The following is a 24,441-nucleotide window of genomic DNA, read 5'->3' as shown; positions in this document are numbered from 1 at the left end:
GGACAATATTTTCTATGTTGTCTAAATTCAACTGGGGTAATTTATTTCTACGATTGATCTATACCTATAGACAATTTTAGAGTTTTTTTTTAATGTTATGTTAAATTTTAATGACCATAATCACATCTATTATTTGATATAGGCTGATAACCGTGTATGTGGTATGTTTGCATGGTTGAAAGATGAAACACATAGCTCTACCAGACAACATACATTATGTTCAGAAAGCTCAAGCTCAACATCAACAGCATCCACACCGCCGTCCGCTTCGAATGAGTACATAAAAGGATATCTGGAAGGAACACTTAAAGGATTAGAAGACTAAACAAATGAGATGAAAGACATCTTCCAAGCATTCAAGTCTTTAGACTTGTACAAAAAGTGAAAATTTGGAGAATTATGTAATAATTAACTTGGACAAGACATTGTTAATACTGTATTTTATTCATCTTTTTGAAACCATGTTTTTTTTTATTTGGTATGTAATATTTTATTGTCCCAAAGGATTTATATGCTTATAGTATTTTAATGTTATTTCTATAATTATTGACTTAAAAGAAAAGAAAAGAGAAAAAAAAAAAAAAACTATTTCTGAAACAAGCATTACCAAACGGCAAAACTGTCGTTTTTTGGTTCTGAAACTGTTCTAGAAACAGATTCACCAAACAGCATTAAATCGTTTAAAAATAGCGTTTTGACACAGAAACTGAAATTTCCATTTTTGACACGAAACAGAGTTTCTGGAACAGAAATGATACCAAACGGACCCTCAGGCTTTCTGTTCTGTTTCACATTTCACAAAAGCAAGAAAAATCAATTGTTGTTTAATATTTTCCATTTTATTTTCTCAAATCAAACAAAAATAAAGCCCAGTGTCCTGGGCGTAATCCACTTGGCTTCACCTGAGCCTCAACCTCTAGACGATAAGGCTTTACATTTTAGTCAGTCCTACGCCCAGGATTTCCCTATGGGCTTCCTGAGTTGACAATTGTAATCCATGCACCAGAAACCCAAAGGCTCATGGAAATACATCCAAGGCCCATAACCACTTAGTTCCCTGAAAGCCCATCAGATTCTGCAGCCAACGGCCAGAAGTGCCACAGTAAGCAGCAAGGAAGACTAGGCATAAAGTGGTGTAAGCAAAATGCCACAAGCCTTGGAACTGATTGAGTACTACTGTAAAAGAGGGTCTAGCTAATACTTGGGGTCCTATGAAAACTACTAACTTTCTAAGGTGTTGTCATTGTTTCCTGCTTCCTCTGCTCCCCTCTTCTGCCACAATCTATTGACCCGCCGAAGACCAAGGACTCTATATAACATTCCACAGAGTGCAATGTGGATAAAGATCACACTTCAGCCTCAACCAAGTAGAGGTAGACATAAAGTTTAGCTATCCTCACCAACAAGAACAAGTTGATCACCATCTCTAATGACCTCTATCTCACAAATTTCAGCACCATCTCTGGTTAGGATTTTTGTGGGTTTGAACCCAAATTTCTGAGTGCAGATCCCAAGTAACTTTGGAAAGGAATCTGGAAGGAGAATGAGCTTTCCGGTGGTATCAGTTCCTGCGCAACTAATTGTAACTCGGGCAGGGTAATACTCAGAACTCTTGCTGCATGTAGCTTGGCCAGCAAGTGAATGTATGGCTCTTTCACCTGCATGGGCAGCTGACATGATCCCAAACAGTGAGTTGTGGAAGTTGCTAGACTTGCGCCTTCGATGATTATCCCTCCCTGGCACCTCTGTTGGAGTGGCTATACCTTCCTCAGACAAGGGGCGAAGAGTTGGCTCGCTTGTAAATCTACCAAAGTTGTGCAACCTTGGCTTCTCTGTAACACTAATAGAGGTTCGGCTACTGATCTCTTGTCTGGATTGGAATAGAACTTTTATCTCTTCATGGCCCTGCTGATCTGCTAGAGCCCTTGGGGTCCAGCCCTGGGCATCAGGCCTATCAATGTGAGCTCCATGGTCCAACAGGAACTTAACTATTTCAACATTCCCCTCACAAACTGCCACATGAAGTGCAGTCGTTCCATTGCTCTTAGGCAGTTTCACATCCCCTCGATAACGTACAATGTCCTTGAGCAAGTTCAGCTCATTTTGTTCAGCAGCAATACATGCAAACAGACCCACATCACCAGAATAGATGTTTGCGCCGTTGTCCACCAGAAGTTTTATAATTGATTCATGTTTCTCCAGTACAGCCTCCCATAGTGGAACATTTCCTTCCGAATCTGCAAGGACTTCAAAATTATTAGAAAAAAAAAAAAATGGAAGAAGAGTATTTGGCTAAAGCCCTTCAATAAGTACAATATTCTGAAAAACAATGTATATACATGTATTCTAAATACATAAAATTCCTGAAAAAAATGGGAGAGGGTTCCCCATGCTGCCAGTGTGGGGAGGAATCTACACACCACACCAATGTGTTCCCTAAAAAAAGCTATCATCTGCATGGGACTCAGATATTCAGAGCAAGAGAAAGAAAATAATTAAGAAAAATCCATGTGAGAGGGAAATTGCACTCTGGCAGTGTGGGGACATTTTCCCAAAGAAAATAGTAGCTAAAGAACTTTTATTCAATTCTGTTTTTGAAAATGAATTGGTTATTCAAATTTAAGAGGGTAATAATTTGTTACAGTTTAGAAAACTGTAGAAGATGGAAAGAAACATCATAGAATCCATAAAATGTATTATAGTGATACTTAAATGAGATATCTGACCATAAGATGGGGACAATTGAGGAAGAGTGATATCAGTACACAAGGTCGTCTATTACATAATGAGCACAGAATACATAATCTTTTTGAGGCAGGGTTCCTACATGCTCATGATAGGAATCCTTTCCCACTCACTCACTTCAACTGCCAATAACTGTGACAAGGCAGATTTTAAAGTTTCCAAATTTAGTGGATGCATTTTTCACATTATTCACCGTCATCTGTAAAATTTCAGATCAGTAATTTTTTGTATGAGAAAGCCAATTCTTTGTTGAACTATTTAAACAGCAGGGACCATTCAAAAAACAGGGCAGCCCCACACATGGTGGATCATTTGGTTAAGATAGGCTACCAAATTTGGCATGTAGACTATTGAGATAGTTCTTCATCCATCCAAGTGTCAGAATGTCAAATCTTGTTAATGTGGTAAAAAAGTAGTGAGCATATCGAAGTGTAGGAATCCTTCTTCCCTTATTCTCTTTTCATTCATCTTCAAGATATGGCAAAAGTTTTTCTGGTCTACCTACTAAAGGATATCTGGATTGTGCACCTAACATGCAATGTGGCAAGGTGATGTGGTGATTTCCATCTAGAAAATTATGTGAATTAGCCACATATCAAATTTTAGACTGAAATTCAATCATATATTCCCTATGTATTGGCTTTCACTGTCTTGGCACTCAGTAGTCCTTGCACCCACTCTATAGTCATAGATTTCTCTATGCTTAGTTTGGACACTTGGCCAACTCCATTTGGCCAAAACTTGCTACATGAAGCGATAGACCTTGGTGTCCATAAATTTTCAGCCTCATCTTTCCTGCAATATAGTTGTATGTGCAGACTAGAGATTCACATCTAATTGTGTAGACCAGAAAACTTTTCCCCAATGAATTTGATCCCATACAGAGTATTAAATGGTCTGCCAGTCTTGGTTTGAATCGGTTGTCCAGGTCAGGTTAGTCAGTTTGGACTAGGGTATGAAACAGGTCAAGCCATGAGAATGAAAGGGGTTGGGTACCCAACTAATCCAGTTTAAGCACTCTTCCTGAGCATGGAAGGGTTTAGGCCCCTAACTAAACAAGTTTAAGTGGTTTTTCACTTTGGTAAAATAATGTATATACATATATATATATAATAAATGTTTCTGATAAATATAAAAAAAGAAAAATAAATATTATATATATATATATCTCCAAAGTATGAATTACCCCTTCTCCCCCCCCCCTCCCCTTTTTGTTATGCAAGAACCAATTAGAAGAAATAGGGAGCCATAAAAGTACAGCAAGACTAGTGAATGTGTTCGTAAGAGAAGAACACCCACCCAGAAGAGTAAGCATGAATAGATGAAACTGTTAAAAAAGCTACCAAAAAAACATCCAGTATGTTGATTAAACAAGTAACCAGACAAAAGAAATCAATTAATATTAAAATGTTAAAAACAGTCCAGAGAGGAATAAAGTGCGAGGGGAAGAATATAGAGGGGACTTTATTTTAACATGGGGAAATTTTGGGAAGATTGTTCTCCCTGCAGTCTTCACTTGCCCACTCTCTCCATTTAAAATTAATGCATCCTAAAGACACTCCAGGGTTGCCCCAGAATTCCGTTTCAGAATACAAGGGCAGGCAAGTCCAGACTTTAGGGAGGGAGGGCATCAACTGCATTTGTATAACATAAATGGGACCATCTACTAAGTGGTTGTCAGCTTGAACATACCTCTGCTGTTAGGGTTTGCTCCATAGTCCAGTAGAAGTAGGACGCAGTTTTCATATCCTTTGGATGCTGCTAAATGCTGGTTATGAAAAAAAAAAAAAAAAATGAAAAATCAAAAGCACCAAATGAAAGGGCATATAAGAGACTTTTAAAGAGAAACATGAAATACTTAAATCAGATGTAGAAGGAAAAGTAATAATATGGACCAGAGCAGGGCGCCCACTGTCATTAGATTCATTGGGATCCAAACCCCTTCTTAGTAATTGATGCAATAATAGATCGTCCCCTCTAAACGCTGCAAAGCATAGACTGAGTGGAAGATCCAATCTACCCCGAGCTAGCATGTTCTCTGTTTCTCTTAGAATTCGTTGCATTTCTGGGTCCTTCAGCTCCTTCAAATGCTGCCCCCCACACATTAAATGAAATATGAATATTGCATATAATTGCCACAACTATGCTGAAACAAAATTTATTCCAAAAGCCTCTAACTAACGTATTTTGATGTCACACAAAAAAGACTTCACTGAGATTCCCTATGCTTCTATCTCTAGGCAGGTTTCATTTTGTAACCATCTAAATAGAACACATTATCATCACAGGTGCCAGCTCTACAAACCTCAAGGACATTGTTCATGATTATGGTCCCATCTCCAACACTGGCCTGGACTATATTCAAGAATGCAGTACGGTTCAAACGCAGCAGCTGACTCAATCGTTTGGTGCGGACTGTGAACAGTTGTGGCCTGTAACAGAGTACCCCCACCTCACCAAAGACATCCCCAATCTTCGCCTCTCCAACAACCTGTATTCATTCTTTGGTCCATCTCAGAATCTTTTATTTTATTATGGAACTACAATTCTTTTTTCCTTTTAAGAAGTTTTCTGCTATGATATATTTATCCAGAAGGCTTTTGGTAATCACACTTGCCTGTTCCATTCCATTCTTTAGTATCAAAACATCCTGGAGGGAAATTCCAACATTAGAATCCATTATTTGCAAGAATTAAAAGAGGGGTAAAATATCACCAATCATAGATTGATAACAATCCATAAATTGTCGCATCACTTCAGCTTTGAGAGCCAGATATAAGAAGACAGAAGCCTGTGACACAACGGTCAAGTTGCACTATTGCAACATGTTGGCCACAGGTTTGAAACTTGGAAGCAGGGGGTAAGGCTGCATACATTTGCCCCTCCCAGACCCTGCAGTAGCGGGAGCCTCGTGCACTGGTTTGCGTTTTATATATATATATATATATATATATAAGAAGGCAGAAGCATAAGAGAAATAAAGTAGTCACCACAGCACCATCAACCAGTATGTAGAAGTCTGTTGGTGCTTCATTCTGCAATATCACATCTTCCTTGGGAGGAAAATACTCGGCTTTCATCTCGGAGACCTGCAAAATTTATATAATGGAAGCTGATAAGGTAAGAAGAAACAGGTTAGTCACAAATTTGATTAGTGAGTGTTATGAATGTGTTACCAGCTGTAAAAGCAAATCATGCGATACTCCATGGAACAAGTACACCTTGTTGACTGGAGAGTAAAAGAGAAAATGTGATATACTTGATCGGATAGCTTTAGGAAGGGTATCAAGAGTCTCTTGCTGCTGCAGTCCCTCCGAATCTCTTCTGAATTTCAAATGCAAGTGAGCAAGCATCTGCTCTTGCAGGTGTATTGGGAGCTTGTGCCGTTGCGCAAAACCTGATGCCGCTTGAATAGTATCCCTCTATAAGTCCATAAAGACATAATCAACAATGGAAGGAGGAAAAAAAAAAGAGCTCATCCCGCCAATCAAAAGTCTAGACCATACAAATTGTCAATAGGTTGCAACTAGAAAGAATGTTCACTGTCCAGTATCACAACATATTGTCATATTAACAATGAATATAGGAATGGAGAATTGTGTTTGCATCTTTCAACCGTCTAGACTTCTTAGCAGATATTGGATATATGCAAAATAAGAAAAGATCACTCACAAATTTTCTAGTTCTACTGGTCCAATGGACAACCAAGTTGGTCATATTTCCAATAAGATATGCTGTCAATCCAAGGTTGAAAAACATGTAGAAGATCTCAAAGATCATTTCCTTTGTATTCTGAGCATGCAAATCACCATAGCCAACAGTTGTGAGCGTAGTGATGGACCAATACATTGATATCACGTAACGTTCCCATATGCTTCTTTCAAGAAAATTATCATAGGATGTTCCAATCCATGTATACTTTGGGTTACGGTTACGTGCAGCAACAAGATAGTAGAAGCACCCAGCACAGTGAACTGCAAAGAGAGTTACCTGCAAGAACACTCAAAACCTAGTAACTTAGCTCTACTAAAGAGTGCCTCCCCTTCTATAAAACAGACAGATTTATGGGAGAAACTCACAGAAACTAGCTTGGCACATCGAATCCAGAAGTAATTGTAATGCCTGTCTTTCTCCAATCTGTTAAAATGAAGTGCAAGATGGACAGTTATGGTCCAGAAATCAAAGTTCACTATTCTAATCTTGTGGTTTTTTTTTTTTTTGGGGTGGGGGTGGCTCGTCTCAATATTCAGGGGCTTGAAAAACCCACCATACCTAGAAAAAAGGGAACTGACTCTTTGGACTCTCCTGAGACGAAGCAGGTTGAAGAAGTCATATGAGCCAATAGGTCGAGGCAAAAAACTCTGGGCTTCTGAGGGGATTGTGGATATCACATCAAAGGCAAACCAGGTGCTCACATACTTCCAAGCAATTTTCTTATGGTCATCAACGAGGAGGTAAGTAGTTTTATCAAGGTATGCGACAAAAAATGAAAGTACAATATCCACAGCGAAGAACACATTAACTACGTTATCAGTGATTGCAAGAGGTCCCCTCGTTTCTGAAAGGAATCCAAATTCAAATGGAGATACCCAAGCAATGTATACAACAAGAACATTCAGAAAATTCCCCCAGTATCTGCAAGTATTAATTCAATCAAGGATAAATTTAGTAATAAGAATATTTCCATTTTATCATTAGGGTATGAAAACTCTGAGACCATCCAATAAAAATTGTTAGTTTCTTCACCATTTTGGATTTATCAGGATTATATGAATAACTAGAACATTTTTTTCAGACAAAGAAAAGAGTAGAAAAACAATGATCAAACACTAATTGACATTTTCCTTTTCATTCTCCACCCACCGCAAAATGGGGGGGTGGAAAATCTCAAACATGCAATTCTCAATATACAATAACAAATCCCTCAATGAAGCAGCTCTAGCAAGAAGCCACAAATCTTCACTCTTCACATATTTCAAATAGAATAAGTTAATCAAAACCCAAAAACAAAAACCTTACAAACATATAAAACCCTGAAAAGCTTCCATCACAAAGAATCATATAAACCTAAAACATCTAAAAATTAGCCATTCCCTCCAATATGATAACCCAAAATTAACAAAGATATATCACTAAAAAGAACCAAGAACAAGCGAGGGGAAAAAAAAAATAGGGTTTTTAGAAACGCCATGAAATCATTCAAAAAAAAAAAAAACCCACTTCAAGAAATTCCAACTAAAAGAGAATAAGTCTAAAGGGAAGAGACCCATCACCTGTAACGATGACCACGAGGCGAAATAATAAACCTACCCAGCTTAGTTTTACGACTGCTTCTGGCTCCAAGAGAAGGAAGAAGTGCATTGGAGAGGCTGTATCGGCTACTTTCTCTTGACAACTGGTCGATATCTTGATTACAAACAGAGGCACTGAAAACTCCATGCTTTTTACCCCAATGCCACATCGCTGAAGAAAATGAAACAGCCAAACAGGTTTCTATGCAGTATGTTCCTTTCTTCCTCTTTCGTTACTTATGCAGTTATACCTATGCCTATCTACTAGTCTTCCGTCAGTTTTGTTTCTCTGCATTAATTTCTCCTCTCTTCTTGCAAGCCTCCATTGAAGACCTGCACTTGTTTCGCAACTCTCTTGACTATCTCTTGTTCTTTCCGTTTGCATTTGTAGATTCCTGTACCCACCCCTACCGAATAATCGCGGGAAAATATTTCCTGACCGTTTTACCACCCTAAAGTAAAGATGGTCTACTCGATTCAGTATATACTCCATACCAACACTTTAGGATCTGAATTTGAAACCAGACTGTTTATCAAAATCGAATCGATCCATTTATACGAAAACTATAAAATCATTTAGTAAATGGTTCGTTTCTAATTTTAAGCTCGATTAGTTAAATGGATCGAATTGATTTTAACCGTTTAACCCATTGATTTTAAACTAAATTAATACCATAAAAATCGAACAGTTTAAACCATCAAAATTGATCCAATTAAACTGCATAGAGTATCGAGGGTCAATTGAGACAAAATCAGTTAGGCCAATCGAAACCTGCCGATATATGACCTATTAAATCATGTTTTGGACTAAAATCGTGTGACTTGAATCAAACCAAATCAAATTGAAAACCAAAATAACCCAACACCAGAACAACCCAAATAACCCGACCGATTGACACCCCTAGCGTAGCATAGAATCTATCCACATTTAGGTTCAGATAGAATTTAACCTATTGTAACCAGGTTTAGACCAATTCTGGTTGATTGAGAACCGAATTGGATCAGATGGGAATTCGCTCGACCAAGTTTGATCTTGATTTTGAGTATAATAACATTGATTCCCAATCCTTTTCACTCACATAATATCTCTATTTTCTTATGATCGGAGGAGAGCTCTAATGGTTAGGGGTTCATCGTACGGATCAAAGTAACTTCCTAAGATTTGATTTTTTTTTTTTTTTTTTTTTAAATTTCACTTTCCTTATTTCTTTCTATTTCCTTTTTCCACATCATCTCTCCGCCTTTGATGACTTGAATCACCACGTCTCTTCCCTCCCTCTTCACCACGTTTCTCCCTCCATCCATATTAGGAATAGGATCGATCTGGATTCGTCCGACTTTAGGTTGACTGATCCCGTTTCTAGGGTTTAGGCAGAATCTAACCTATTTCGGCCGATTTCCTCCTGACCCATTCTTGATTCCGACTTCAGTTTATTCTCTCTTTTTTTTTTTTTTTTCATTATCAGAAGAGAGCTCAATGCCCTACTATTGATCTTCATTCGCTCCAGGTACTCAAATATTTTCTTTTTTAATGCTATGTTTTATTTTAATTAAAAGTTTTGTTCTTTTTGCATTATTGTTATTAGGTGTATATTTACTCCACTGATTTCATGTATTTAGCAGGTGCAGGATTGAATTCTCAACACTAGTGTTATCTGTGCTTATTTGCAAATTAGTATGGCTTCCCTTCCGGACGATAGCAATACTAATGCTCCTTGCTCAACTAGATATGGTAGGAATAGAAACCAGTTGAAGAACATCACTGAACTTCCGGAGGAAATCATAATATTGATCCTAAGCACGTTAGACTTGGTGGGCTTCCATTGTTTTAGTGCAGTTTGCATTAGAGTTAGACTTGGTGGGCTTCCATTGTTTTAGTGCAGTTTGCATTAGAATTGCTTCAATTCTATTATGGTGTTTGGTATTGTGGGTCTAGCTTGGGATGGTTGATAATGGAGGATAAGATGAGATGCCTTTTCCTTTTGAATCCATTAACCAACCTTCCATCTAAAGCTACTCTTCGTGCTTTTAGGACAATCTCAAACTTGACTACTTGGACAAAATCGATAAGGCTACGTTGTTGTCAGCTCATACTAGTAGTGTATCATCTGAGGTAATTGATGATTGTGTGGCCTAGGTGATTTGTGATAGCAATCATTGTGTAGCTTTCTATAGACCAGGGATTGAGACATGGACTACCATTGAAGATTCAATTTTCGAGTTTCGAGACATTATTTTCTACAATGAAAAATTGTATGTCATATCTTACCCATTTGAGCTTATAGTTGTGGAGTTAGGGCCCCAACCAATAAGAATTTATAATTGTAACATTACTCCTCAAGCAACAAAAGAGGAATTTAACCCTCACAATTTGCCCTCGAAGAAATCCTTTCATAATTTGGTAGAATGCCTGGGAGAGTTGTTGCTTGTTATAAAGTTTGAATTTGCTGATGTAGGACTCTTGAGAACTGGTATGTTCAATATATTCAAGTTAGATCTAAAGAATCGGTGTTGGATTAAGGTGAAAGACTTGGTGATCAAACTCTATTTATTGGCAGCACAAGTACTAGCTTTTCTCTCTCATCACTCGACAATCTTGGATTTAGAGTAAACTCCATATATTTCACATATGATTACTCTTATGCATATGAAAGACCAATTTACTACTATTTGGGTGTGTGTTACTTAGAAGATGAGACCATTAAACATTTTTTTTGTAAATATTTCTCCCTATCTATCAATCTCTGGCCATCTGGTACACACCAGTTTCTTAGTAGGGATTGTTGAGATTAGATATCTGACTCATGTCTTCAACCTTGTCTTGTGAAAAGATTATGGTAGATAATTGATTTTCTATTTTTATTGAGTTTTTTTTTTTTTTTTTTTTTTTTTTTTTTATGGTATTTGAAATGGTTCTCTTTTACTTTATCCTCTCTAATTCAAATGTTATGAATTGTAACAATTTTTTTATTGTTCATGTAAAGGTTGAGACGATCTTTCAAGCGTTTGTTTAGAATTTTTTTTCTTTTTCATTGAATAATATTAAAAGGGCTACATTTTTCAAAGTGGCCTATCTTTATTGTGCCACGTGGATGATGATGTGCCAATCCTCGAGATCTACATGCATGCATGACCCTTTTTGTAAAATAATTTTGTTTTTTATACAAGGCCAGATCTTATACAATTTAATTTGATTGCCATCCCATTTGAACTATTTATTTTGTAGGAATAAATTTGGTATTATCTAACTAGAATATAAAATTCTATTAATGCATCTACATTAGATTAAGTCCTAAGGAAGGATAGTGGGATATAGAGATATCATAAAATGGGAGAAGGTTCCCCTTAAAAGGCTGATCCTGCACCATTGCAGGGGCTAATGGAAGTGTTTATGGAAGCATTATCAGTTTATGGAAGCATTATCAGGGGCAGCATTTCTAACTTTCATGAGAGACTGGATTATCTTTTAACTCCCTCTGTATCTGAGGGACCACACTGCCTTTTAGGCTTCTTTTTCCCTTATAAATTTTTGAAGTAGATAAAGGAAAGAAAAATAATGGAATAATTAGTAAGGGATTTTAATTAAGAAAAACTATTAAAAACGATAAAAGAGGATTGAGAGAAACGTTAATATATCTTATTAATTGGTAAGGAAGATATGTTTTGAGTTCTAACTGATTTTCAATAAATTAAAGAAAGAGTGTTGATGAGAATTCAATCATTGCATTAATGTGTACTCCAATAGAAGATTATATAATACAAGAGATGTAAATAGTCCAAATATACAATAGAAAAATACCACATAAAATATAGACTTCATATACACTAGGATTCTTGAGAACCGATTAGGAGGTTAGTTAGAATAGGGAACTCCTATATCGGTCAATAGAGAGAGTGTTAGCATGGGATACTCCACCACTATTGCTCTCTTCTCAACTACTGATTGCCATGGAGTTGAGAAAATTATGGTTGCACTTCCAAAGGATATCATGTTGTTGATTCTATGCAAGTTATCAATTTAGTGCAATCTGTAGGTCTTGGTTATGGATTATCTTCTTTGTCAAGAACAAAGGTTTTTCAGTCTCTCCCATGGCAAACTTTTCAAGTTAGAATGGTCACATGAAAAGTTAGAATGGTCAAACCAAGCCTATGGTGCTTGGTGTTGTGGGTCTAACTGGGGATGGTTGATAATGAAGCATAAGATGGGCCACATTTTCCTCTTGAATCCATTGACTAAGGTGGTAATTCACCTTCCACCTACAGCTACTCGTTTTACTAGAGATTAATTTCCCAAGGCTATATTGTTGTCTCCTCCTTCTCTTGCTCCTGCTGCCACTTACAATTCCAATTTGGATGATTGTGTGGTCATGGCAATTTATCATATCAACCGTCGTTCATCATTCTGTAATCGAAGCTGTTTAGCCTACTGTAAACCAAACTGTTTAGCCTTCTGTAGATCAGGATACGAGAAGTAGATCGCTAGTGAAAATTACAATTTCGGGTTTCAAGGCATTATCTTCTACAAAACAAGAACATACCTTTCCACTTAGGGGATGATGAAGTTTTATTTGGTGGAATGTCTTGAAGAGTTGTTGGTGGTTATAAGATGTCATTCATTTCTTGACCGAACTGGTATGGTCAAGATATTCAAGTTAGATCCAAAAGGTGAGTGTTGGATTAAGGTGGATGACTTAGGTGATCAAATGATATGTGTTAGTAGCACAAGTACTGCCTTTTCTCTCTCTCAGCAATGAGCTACTTTAGATTTAGAGGAAACTCCATATATTTCTTTGAGGATGGAATGAAACCGTGCTACAAGTCATTTGAGTTTCACTTAGAGGATGGCAACATTGCAATTTTTGTGTCAGGTAATTCATATTCCTTTTCGTCTCCACCCATTTGGTTCACACCATTTTCTTAGTAGAAAGGATGGGTAATTAGGAGTGGTTCTTAAGATGAGTTATTTGATTTATGCATTTAAAATGGTCTTCTGATTAACATTATAGGGGATAATAAGATTTTCTGTTCCTATTGAATATTTTTCTTATGCCTATGTTATTTGAAATGGCCCTCTTTTAATGCAAATGTTACACATCGGGTTCCAAATTTATACATTTTTCATTTAGGGGTTGGGGATAGATATCGTTACTAAATATGGCGCCTAACCCACATAAACGCGTCGAGCAGGGGAAGGTAAGGCCCAGCTAATATAGTCGCAGTGGGAAGCCCCGCTGAGCGATGTGGGATTACGCATCCAAACAGTGCCACTGCCACATCGTCTCAGGTACTATTCTCTTCACCACCGCCCGGCTCTGATACCAGGTTAGGCGCCAGCACACCCACATAAACGCGTCTAGCAGGGGAAGGTAAGGCCCAGCAGTGGCACTGTTTGGATGCGTAATCCCACATCGCTCAGCGGGGCTTCCCACTGCGACTATATTAGCTGGGCCTTACCTTCCCCTGCTAGACGCGTTTATGTGGGTGTGCTGGCGCCTAAGTTGGTATCAGAGCCGGGGCGGTGGTGAAGAGAATAGTACCTGAGACGATGTGGCGGTAATTTCTTTTCTCAGGGTGTAAGACATCAACCGGGGCTCTCCCCTCCTTTCATTCATAGAGGCTTTAAATAGCCGAAGAATACATTACTGGACAAGAGACATGTGGGACCGTATGTCGGGAGTACATATAGGTGTCGGCATACATACATACTCGTGTCGGCATACATACATACTCGTGTCGGCATACATATATACTCGCTACATACACACATACTCACTACATACTTCAGACACATACGCACTACTAATCAGTATCTGGATCAGAAGAACTGCTGTAAGGATAGAACGCAGCTTTATCAATGAGCCAGTCGTCATAGGCATCCATGAGAGGAGTGATACGAGAGCAAAGTAATTGACCATTCTGGTGAAGTTCCCAAGCCGAATTAACAGTATGCAGAAGAGGAGCTGGAACTTGATAAGGCTGGATGTCATTTACTTGGCACATAGTATGAAGAAACTGTCGCCATTCCGATCGATGCTGTCTTCGAGTGATGAAGAGGGCATGGGGCTTTGTTCCATACACATGATAGTCTGTTGTGTAGTGAATGTAATGGCAGGGGTGTAAGTCGTATGGAGGATCAGTGATTTGGAGGATAGCTGGAGGTCTATGGAAGAGGATAGTGATGTAGTGCATTGGGGCATCAGGGGAATCAGTCTGTGAGAGAAGGGAGGTAAAAAGGTTGAACCATGTTTCCATGGGAGCAAAGAGTTGTAAGAACTGGAGAATAGGGAAGTTGGGACGGTGTGGATTTACCGGTGTACACCATTGCATACATATGGACTGGATGGCTTGAAGGGGGAAACATATGGCTATGGAGTAGGCAGTACATAAATGCCAGAAAATGCATTTAAATACAGGGGGTAATTCTTGTAGGTCATGAAAAGAGTTAAAGGTAAAGATTGTGAGGTAGGGGAAATCTGGGTGAAAAGTGGAGCCAGCAAGAAATAAACCTTCTTGGCGAAGGGCAATTTCTAGAAGCTGAATAGTTGTATGCTTACTGTAAGTAAGGACGGCTTTGTAGGTTAGGGTATGGAGAATTTCAGGAGGAAGGTGAGGAGGTATAGCACAGCAAAGGTTATGGCTGGGTTGAGGCTGAGGCTGGTAAAAAGATGTAGAGGCACCTGGTGTCAATGGGTAAAGGATTGGGATTACAGAGAAAGTAGAGGTAGGACGAGAAAGGAAGTCTGCCAAAACATTTTCTTTTCCTTTGATGTAGTTGATATCAAAGGACCATTTTGAGAATCATTGAGCCCATCGTAACAGCTGATCATTGGGAAGTGTGCGTTGCCGGAATTCAAGCATTCGAGGGAAGCTTGATATGTCCAGTTCAATGAGGAACCTGTGTCCTATGAGATGAAACTGGAATTTTTCAATACCTCGTCTGACTGTAAGAATTTCTTTGAATGTGGAATGATAATGAGCTTCAGATGGTTTGAATGAGCCACTCTTATAACCACAGATGGTTCTTTTGGAATCAGGGGTTTCTTCAAGGAGAACTGCACCCCAGTGAGTATCACTAGCATCAGTTTGAAGGATTCGTCGTCCATCAGAAGGAATCTGTAAACAGGGGAGTCTTGTAGATAGCTGTTTCAGAGCTTGAATAGCTACTGAATGGTCAGAGGACCAAGGAGGAGCTTGCTTTCTCAAAAGTTGATGGAGCACAGATGTGTGTTTGATTTGTTGAGGAAGAAACTCTGTCATATAATTTACTATACCAAGGAATTGTTGAACCTGATTTTTGATCAAGGGACCGTCAGAAAATTGCTGGAGAGATGTAGCAATATGCGGTTGAAGTTCATATTTTCCTTTGGTAATATGACGCCAAGAAAATCAATGGTTGAAACACCAATTTGCATTTTCTTTGGAGAGAGCATGATGCCATAGTCTTGAACAATCTGATGGAAATGCTGGAGAAGACATAGATGGTCATCCTGTGTAGAGGAAAACAGAAGAATGTCATCAATATAAATCAGGGCACGATCTTAAATGGGAGCAAAGATCTGCATCATGGCACGCTGAAATATTGATGGAGCCGTCTTCAATCCAAATGGCATAACTGTCCACTGTAAATGATAACCAGGGACACAAAAAGCTGTTTTTGGCCTATCTTCAGGGATAATTCCAAGTTGTCAGAAACCTGCTTTAAGATCAAACTTGGAGAAGATAGTGGCAGAGGCCAACTGTAGTAAGAGTGCCGGGCGAGTTGGTAAGGGGAACTTATCATCAGCCAGGAAGAAGTTGAGGGGCCGATAATTTATCACCAATCTCATTTTACCACGGATTTGTTCCGTTCGTTTGTTCACATAGAACGCTTGACATGCCTATGGAGACACAGTTGGTTCTAACAATCCTTGAGCTTGTAGTTGATGAAGTTCTTGTATTGCAAGGGTCAAATGTTCTGGGGTCATTCCAGGATGACTGGCTTTTGTTGGATTGGCATCTTCATTCTTCTTAAAAGGTAAGGAGATGAAGAACTTAGAATTCTGCCAGAGGGGATGAGTACATTTGGTCAAGAACTCAGTATGAGATTCTGCACAGGAGGTTTGCAGAAGTTTTCCTTTAAATTCATCAAACAGAGTCGGACCTGTACCTGCAAGAAATATGTTAGAAAAAGGGGACCAGGGAAGAAGTTGTTGTTTATACACAAGAACTTGGGGTGTCCATTTAAGGGGAAGATGACTAAGGACATCAAAACCTATGATGAGATCTTTACCAGGACAGTGGGATCCTAACATAACATGAGTGAAGGAAAGGGTTAGAAGAAGTTGGATTTTAATGGGTTGTTTAGTTACAAGGGTGATATAGAAGGTTTCACCGTTAGCTGCTAAAAAAGGAAGAGGAGGGTCTTGAGGTTTCCAGAAATGGTTTGGGAGGACTTTTTGGGACAGGATGGTTGTTGCAGCACCTGTATCAAGAAAGGCTATGAGACGAACTGGTTTAGCATAAGGTTCAGGGATTAGGGCTACTGCAGCATGAGGCAAGGTGATAGACTGACAGGGAAGAGGTGTTTGACTCGGGGAGAGGAAAGGGATAACCTGGTAGAGGGGATATGAACAGGTGGGGAAGGTTTACAAATCGGAGTAGGAGGAGGAACATAAGGAGGTTCTGGAGGAGCACCGTATTTTACCATAAAGGGATAACGGGCTTCAGTACTCAAAGGACCAACAGTAGGGTCTCTTGACTCATATCTTTCTCGTAGAATAGCCTGGGAAGACTTTCTTTTGGGATGAGAGGAAGGGGTGTCATCATCAGAGTCTTGGAGACAATCGTCACAATCACAAAGGTCAAAGTACTTATGACCAGTGACTGGATCGGAGAAATAGTACACAGGGTGTCCTTGAGCATCAAAAGATTTGACAGGAATTTTTTCTTCTTGAATCATTCCTGTAAACTGGGTAGGAAAAGGAGAAGGCAATGGTTGTGGAGGAGGGAATCTGATTTCAACCTCACCGGTAGGGTGAGTGATAAACTGTGGGTCTGTAGACTGAAGGGGTTCAACAGGAGCAGATTGAGTTGTGGCCATTTGTTGTTCATAAGCCATAACCCAAGAAGAAGGAAGGAGACAATAAAGATCATCTCGAGGAATTTGTCTAGGGACATAGGTAAGGCTGGGAACATGGTCGGAATCCACTGAGAGGAAAAGAGCATCCTCATGTTGGCCTTTCGATAAATCAAAGGCATGGTTTTGTAACCGATAAGCCAATTGATAGTGAATAGTTCCTGCTAAAGCCGTAGGAGCCTGTGGAGAACCAGAAATTTGGATCTGGAACTTCAAAGCAGAGGGAAGAAGGGGATCTGCTAAGGCTATATTGAAGTTAGGGTAGAGAGTGAGGAATATAGTTCCTGCGTTCAAAGTGGTTTGCACAGTAGCAATCACGGCATGTTCATACCGGAGAAAACGACTATCAAGAAGGGCAATTCGGGAGAACACAGGAAGACCTTTCCTGCCATGGAAAGAAAGGGCAAATTTAATTGCACCAAAGTGGAGATGGGTATAACCCTGATTTTGCCAATCAGGAATGAAATTGGTTGGGATCTCCAGAGTGAACATCTGTTCTTTATCGGTGGCAGGGATGTGATATAACTCACACCGAGAGGCCTGAACTAACTCCTTTAACGGTGGGGTTTTCTTTCGAGGGGCGATAAGGGTTTTCCAGGAGGAAGAAGAAGATTTCTTCTTTGGAAAGACAGTATACAGGTTCAACAGAGGGGAAGGAGTCTCAGGGATAATCTGATCATCAGGGAGATAATCAAACTCATAAAGAGACTCAATAGAAGAAAAGGAAGACGATCGGGAGGAAGAAGGAGAAGAAGAAGCAGAGCTTCAAGAAGAGGTAGAACGTCGGGAAAGAGCCATACCAAAAGAAGGCAGGAAGTCCAGTATCCAAGCAGCATGACTCACCGGTGAAACTCAGATAGATAAAAAGATGCCTAGTCGAGGCCGATCAGGACCCCCGGGATTCAGTTCTCAGAGACAGATCAACTCGAGTCGTTACAGGGTATAAAACGGCCACTCCTTGGCCTGAGGACCCATCGCTCAAAGGGTTCTTTCTCTGTCACCAGAAAACAAAAACCACGAAGTAACCTGCAATAGGGCGTGGCCTAGAACATCCTTTTAACTAGCAGAGGTTCAAACCTGGAAAAGTCGATCGCCAGAAACGGACCTTAGCCGGAGAAGGGGGAGGGGCAAGGCTCTGATACCATTTCTTTTCTCATTTCTTTTCTCAGGGTGTGAGTATGTGTGTATGTAGTGAGTATGTGTGTATGTAGCGAGTATGTATGTATGCCGACACGAGTATGTATGTATGCCGACACCTATATGTACTCCCGACATACGGTCCCACATGTCTCTTGTCCAGTAATGTACTCTTCGGCTATTTAAAGCCTCTATGAATGAAAGGAGGGGAGAGCCCCGGTTGATGTCTTACACCCTGAGAAAAGAAATGAGAAAAGAAATGGTATCAGAGCCTTGCCCCTCCCCCTTCTCCGGGTAAGGTCCTTTTTCGGCGGTCGACTTTTCCAGGTTTGAACCTCTGCTAGTTAAAAGGATGTTCTAGGCCACGCCCTATTGCAGGTTACTTCGTGGTTTTTGTTTTCTGGTGACAGAGAAAGAACCCTTTGACCGATGGGTCCTCAGGCCAAGGAGTGGCCGTTTTATACCCTGTAACGGCTCGGGTTGATCTGTCTCTGAGAACTGAACTCCGGGGGTCCTGATCGGCCTCGACTAGGCATCTTTTTATCTATCTGAGTTTCACCGGTGAGTCGTGCTGCTTGGATACTGGACTTCCTGCCTTCTTTTGGTATATCGCTTTCCCGACGTTCTACCTCTTCTCGAAGCTCTACTTCTTCTTCTCCTTCTTCCTCCCGATCGTCTTCCTTTTCTTCTATTGAGTCTCTTTATGAGTTTGATTATCTCCCTGATGATCAGATTATCCCTGAGACTCCTTCCCCTCTGTTGAACCCGTATACTGTCTTTCCAAAGAAGAAATCTTCTTCTTCCTCCTGGAAAACCCTTATCGCCCCTCGAAAGAAAACCCCACCGTTAAAGGAGTTAGTTTAGGCCTCTCGGTGTGAGTTATATCACATCTCTACCACCGATAAAGAACAGATGTTCACTCTGGAGATCCCAACCAATTTCATTCCTGATTGGAAAAATCAGGGTTATACCCATCTCCACTTTGGTGCAATTAAATTTGCCCTTTCTTTCCATGGCAGGAAAGGTCTTCCTGTGTTCTCCCGAATTGCCCTTCTTGATAGTCGCTTTCTCCGGTATGAACATGCCGTGATTACTACTGTGCAAACCACTTTGAACGCAGGAACTATATTCCTCACTCTCTACCCTAACTTCAACATAGCCTTAGCAGATCCCCTTCTTCCCTCTGCTTTGAAGTTCCAGATCCAAATTTCTGGTTCTCCACAGGCTCCTACGGCTTTAGCAGGAACTATCCACTATCAATTGGCTTATCGGTTACAAAACCATGCCTTTGATTTATCGAAAGGCCAACATGAGGATGCTCTTTTCCTCTCAGTGGATTCCGACCATGTTCCCAGCCTTACCTATGTCTCTAGACAAATTCCTCGAGATGATCTTTATCGTCTCCTTCCTTCTTCTTGGGTTACGACTTATGAACAACAAATGGCCACAACTCAATCTGCTCCTGTTGAACCCCTTCAGTCTACAGACCCACAGTTTATCACTCACCCTACCGGTGAGGTTGAAATCAGATTCCCTCCTCCACAACCATTGCCTTCTCCTTTTCTTACCCAGTTTACAGGAATGATTCAAGAAGAAAAAATTCCTGTCAAATCTTTTGATGCTCAAGGACACCCTGTGTACTATTTCTCCGATCCAGTCACTGGTCATAAGTACTTTGACCTTTGTGATTGTGACGATTTTCTCCAAGACTCTGATGATGACACCCCTTCCTCTCGTCCCAAAAGAAAGTCTTCCCAGGCTATTCTACGAGAAAGATATGAGTCAGGAGACCCTACTGTTGGTCCTTTGAGTACTGAAGCCCGTTATCCCTTTATGGTAAAATACGGTGCTCCTCCAGAACCTCCTTATGTTCCTCCTCCTACTCCGATTTGTAAACCTTCCCCACCTGTTCATACTCCCTCTCCACTAGTCCCTCCCTGTTGCATGTATACTCCAGGATCTTCTTCTTCTACTCCCTTACAGAATTTTCCTGGTCCTGCTGACTATGGTCCTGATTCTCATGGTGTACGACATGTATGGAAAGTTAAATCCCCTGTTTTACCCTCTGGACAACCCAAAGAAATTTCTCAGGCTGAAGCAGCTCTAAATTGGCAGAATGAAAATGCCATCGTCCAAAACCAGTACCTTGAACGTATCCTTGCTTCTACCCAGCATACTCATAGTACTGTTGGCCGGCATACTCAGTTACTTCAATCCCTTAAAGCTAAGATGGATCAGGTTCATGCTGAACTTACTGGTATTGCTTCCTCGACTGCTGATACGACTCAGGTCTTTGCTCTTATTGGACAAAAAGAGAAACATCTCAGGTTTCTTGAAGCTCAATTACACAGTCTCCAACAAGCTCCACCTCAAGTAGCAACATCCAGTCGACAGCAACCTTTACCATTGACAGTTCCTAGTATGTCTCCTCAAGATCCATTTGCCATGTACACTATTCCGGCTCCTCCAGTAGTTGCTTCTCCCAGATCCTTCCCGCTTGAAGAACTAAAGGCACTTCAGCGTCAGCAACGTAATTTGAAACCCAGGCAACAACCTAAGCCAGCTCCCTTGGACAAACCCTCTCCTCCACAGTTTCACCCATACCCTATGACTGTAACATATCCTGCACCATCACCACCTATTTCCACTTATCCATCACCTTCACCTTCACCACCTCGAACTAAGGCCAAATATCCTTCCATAGGTGCCATCACTCCTTCTGGTGATGAGGTGTTAACCGATCTTCTCACCACCCTAGCCCTTCATGACCCTACGCCTATGCCTTCCTTCATGAATACAGGCTCAGATCCACCTCCTGTCCCTTATCCTGCACCTCCAAATGTTGAAGAGATGGATGGTGATCAGGATGACCATACATATTTTCACTAGTTTTTAGTAGCAGTTTGTATTACCGCCACTAAAGGTTTTTATTATTATTATTATTATTTTAGTTTTTGTAAAGCAATTTTGTAATGCACAGACCAGGTGCTTGTGTAGCAAAGCCCTATACATCATTGGTGTAAAGAAAAAGCAATAAACCAAAAATAAGACAAGCAATACCTTATGTATGGAATTCTATAAATACTTTCTATTGACTTCAATATAATCAAAATCAACAAAACAAGTATCAAGAGAACAAATTCTAAAAGGCTAGCTAGATTTCACTTAACCAATACACCAATCTTATCCACCTTAAGAATCTTCAAAGCTGCTACCCCTTCGCACAAATTTAGACAATCAATTCCATCATAAACACCCAACACTAACCCAAGAAAAAAAGAAAAGAAAAGAAAAGAAAAAAAAAGAACATCATTAAACAAGAAGTCTTGAAAAAAGAGGAAATAATTGAGATGATTAAACAGCAGGTCTTAACAAAAGAGGAAATGATTGTGGATCATTTCAAAATATTGTTCAAGAAACTCTCTCTAAGTCTAAGCAAAAGAAAATTGAAACAGTACAAGATAGTGAAACCCTTGTACTCAAAGTAGCAAAGATGCATTTTTCCTGTCATGTCAAATTCGAATCATAATTGATTGCAAAAGTCTTGGGTCACATTATATTCTCCTGCCAGTATGATGTCCTCATTTTTCACATCATAAATTCTGAGAAGAGTAGCAACTCACCCCAATTATGTCAACCTGAACAATATAACAATTTTTAATCAACAAGCACATTTGATTTGTAAAGGGTCTAAATGCTTGACATGATAATAAACCAATAAGGTCTCTATTTGCACATGAGAGAATCCAAACAATAGAAATAGGACCAAGAAAAGGAATAAGAAGTAAGGAACATTGGTTATCCTGACCTGGTGTCATAGGGAAAAGGAAGAAGAGAATGGAAATGGAAATAGGATCAGATCTCCCACTTGATCACCCTCAGAAAAAACGAAAGAAAATTCAACTGATGATATTTATGTTATCCTCTCGCCTGGAGAAATTGAAATCCAAATCAAATAGAAAAGTAAAAGCTAAAAAGCAGGGAAAAGAAAATTATATACAAGATTTTTTGTGGACCTGAGAGCTGAAACCTCAAGTTAATGGGATTGCCAAATATTCAGAAAGAAAAGACATGAATTATTAAATCAAGGAGAAGAGCATAGTGACAATTGATGTATAGATGATAACTTAATTGAAAAGATGACAATAATATTAAACAGAGCAGAAAGAAACATACAGTAACATAAAATTCACATGAATCGCATGAACCGCATGAACCACAGACTCAAAATAGTAGAGCATATAAGACATGTCTAAGCATTCCTATTCTACCATTCTACCACAAAGAGAAAAGAATCAGATCAATTTGAACATGGATTTTTTTCCTGTAATTTCATCAGGAAGAAAAGCTGATCAGTTTATTATTATTATTATTATTATTATTATTATTATTAGCATGCTTGTTCTTAAAACCCTGCTCTCCTGCAACCTTGGAATATGATTTATGTTCGTATGAGTTTTTTTTTTTTTTTTTTTTTTTTTTTTTTTTTAACCAAGGTGTTTGGGTCAACTTACACGCAACTCAACTAATCCTCGGGGAGACTAATCCACTACCACGGTTTCCACTTAAATCACAGATGCGCAGATGAGAATTGAACTACACAATCCCCAGTTCGCCCTTACCATTTAGGCAACCCACGGATGGGTTATTTAAAATGGCTCTTTAATTTATACATTGTTCCATTAGGCTTTGGGGATGGAAGAGAATCTCTCTTTGAAGTATTTGTTAAAAAACAACTCCTAATGTCAATTATAAGTGTGTTTGCAGTAAAGATGTGGTAGGAGACTATGGAAAGAATAAAAATCATGTAGGGAACTTTACATAGAATCCATTAGCAACAATTATCTCGTCCACATAAATTTTCATTGCGTACACACCTCAATGAAACTAGCTATTCCCACCTCTGAACATCCCATCAAAGTGGATGACCCTTCTAGTGTAAGTGATAAATCTGAATGCCGCACATGAACTATTTCATTGCAATTGGAGTACCTAACAATGGCAATGTATCAAAAACCATGGATGTAAACCCAAGGGGGTAGCACAGTTGGTAAGCAACGAACTTTGTACGAGCTATCCGGTAATGTTTTTATTGATGTGTCCTCACCAATTGATAATTCTTCTAAGTAATCATAATACTCAAGGCCCTGAATCTCAAATAATTTTGGACACCTTGAGATTTCTAGTTTCATCAGCCTTTTTGAATCTCGCAAATATGGTATTTTTCTTAATGATTTGCAACTCCATATCCCAAACTCCTCAAGAGACTCCATCCCCTCCCCTTCAAAATCTGATATGAAATGATTCTCAATGAGGTTTAAAATCCTTAGATTTTTTGAACCCTCAAGTTTTGGTAATTTTTTTAATGAATTGCACTGTTTAATGTTGAAGTCCACCAGGGAATCCAATTTCAAGTCAACACCTTCAATTTCTTCTAGACTTTTGCAATAATCAAGACGTAATGTCTTCAAATTTTTCAATCCTCCTGATGATATACATGATAGTTTTAACATTGACTTGCAACTGATAGCCATGAAGCTGATCAAACTTGAGGGAAGACTTGAAATTTCTTGAATTGAAGAGTTGTCAATTACATTAATACTGATCAAATTTGTGGGAAGATTTGAGATTTCTCGGATTGAATAGCAGCTTCCAACATTAAGGGTGGTCAAATTTGAGGGAAGATTTGAAATGTCTAGAAAATCCATGCATCTTATTAGATACAGTTCTTCTAAAATTTTAGACTTGAAAGCATTGGGATTGATATTAACCGTATGCACTCAGATGCATTAAAAGATTCTAAGCTAGAAGGAAGATTTGGAAGTGATTCAAATCTAAAGCAGAAACTTATATCAAGTGTGGTCAAGGAGGTCAAGCGGCTCAATTCCTCTTGCAGCCATTCATAGCTAATGTGACTACGTTCCTGAGATAACAAACAGATGTGTCGAGCTGAACCAATTTTTCAGAGTCTTTAATAATCAATACCTCTAAGAGTCGATTTTCTGAAACATCAGGAGTACTAGAAAGTTGATAACAAGACGAGAGACTTAGAACTTCCAGATTTACTGCCATCTGCAAAATAGTGACTTACTTAATTAGCTTAAGGACTAATCAAAAGAAAGTTCTTTTTTTTTTTTTTTTTTTTTTTTTTTT

At 39.3% G+C, this 24,441-nt stretch overlaps 2 protein-coding genes across 3 annotated transcripts in view; both read right to left on the bottom strand.

Annotated features, from left to right (window-relative positions):
• Nucleotides 1–817: 817 nt before the first annotated feature.
• LOC122092783 (potassium channel AKT1-like) lies at nt 818–8,466 on the bottom strand. 2 transcript variants are annotated; one of them, XM_042663080.1, is made up of 11 exons: nt 8,019–8,466; nt 7,018–7,380; nt 6,825–6,882; nt 6,418–6,735; nt 5,922–6,167; nt 5,736–5,834; nt 5,363–5,395; nt 5,051–5,236; nt 4,641–4,835; nt 4,438–4,513; nt 818–2,237 (listed from the first exon to the last, which is right to left on the bottom strand). In XM_042663080.1, exons 1-11 carry the CDS (start codon nt 8,204–8,206, stop codon nt 1,387–1,389), a joined length of 2,613 nt encoding a protein of 870 aa, XP_042519014.1. In that variant the 5' UTR covers nt 8,207–8,466; the 3' UTR covers nt 818–1,386. The 2 variants fall into 2 exon arrangements, with proteins under 2 accessions (XP_042519014.1, XP_042519015.1); XM_042663081.1 differs by having other exon boundaries at nt 7,018–7,178; nt 8,056–8,466.
• Nucleotides 8,467–24,168: 15,702 nt separating this feature from the next.
• LOC122092883 (disease resistance protein L6-like) overlaps nt 24,169–24,441 on the bottom strand; it is a 19,240-nt gene continuing 18,967 nt past the window's right edge. The window contains exon 5 of the mRNA XM_042663189.1: nt 24,169–24,360. Coding sequence (XP_042519123.1) covers nt 24,169–24,360 — 192 coding nt within the window. The remainder of the gene's footprint in view (nt 24,361–24,441) is intronic.

This window comes from Macadamia integrifolia, chromosome 11, assembly GCF_013358625.1.
Source record: "Macadamia integrifolia cultivar HAES 741 chromosome 11, SCU_Mint_v3, whole genome shotgun sequence".
Taxonomy (NCBI): Eukaryota; Viridiplantae; Streptophyta; class Magnoliopsida; order Proteales; family Proteaceae; genus Macadamia; species Macadamia integrifolia.
This window is presented reverse-complemented; position numbering and strand designations above follow the sequence as displayed.

Excerpts from the sequence above, each read along its gene's own strand:
- LOC122092783 (XM_042663080.1), bottom strand. The coding sequence starts at position 8,206 with ATGTGGCATTGGGGTAAAAAGCATGGAGTTTTCAGTGCCTCTGTTTGT. Across the intron at positions 6,883-7,017 it reads GTCAGTTCCCTTTTTTCTAG|ATTGGAGAAAGACAGGCATT; the intron begins GTATGGTGGGTT and ends TCATTTTAACAG. Across the intron at positions 6,736-6,824 it reads GATGTGCCAAGCTAGTTTCT|GTAACTCTCTTTGCAGTTCA; the intron begins GTGAGTTTCTCC and ends GTGTTCTTGCAG.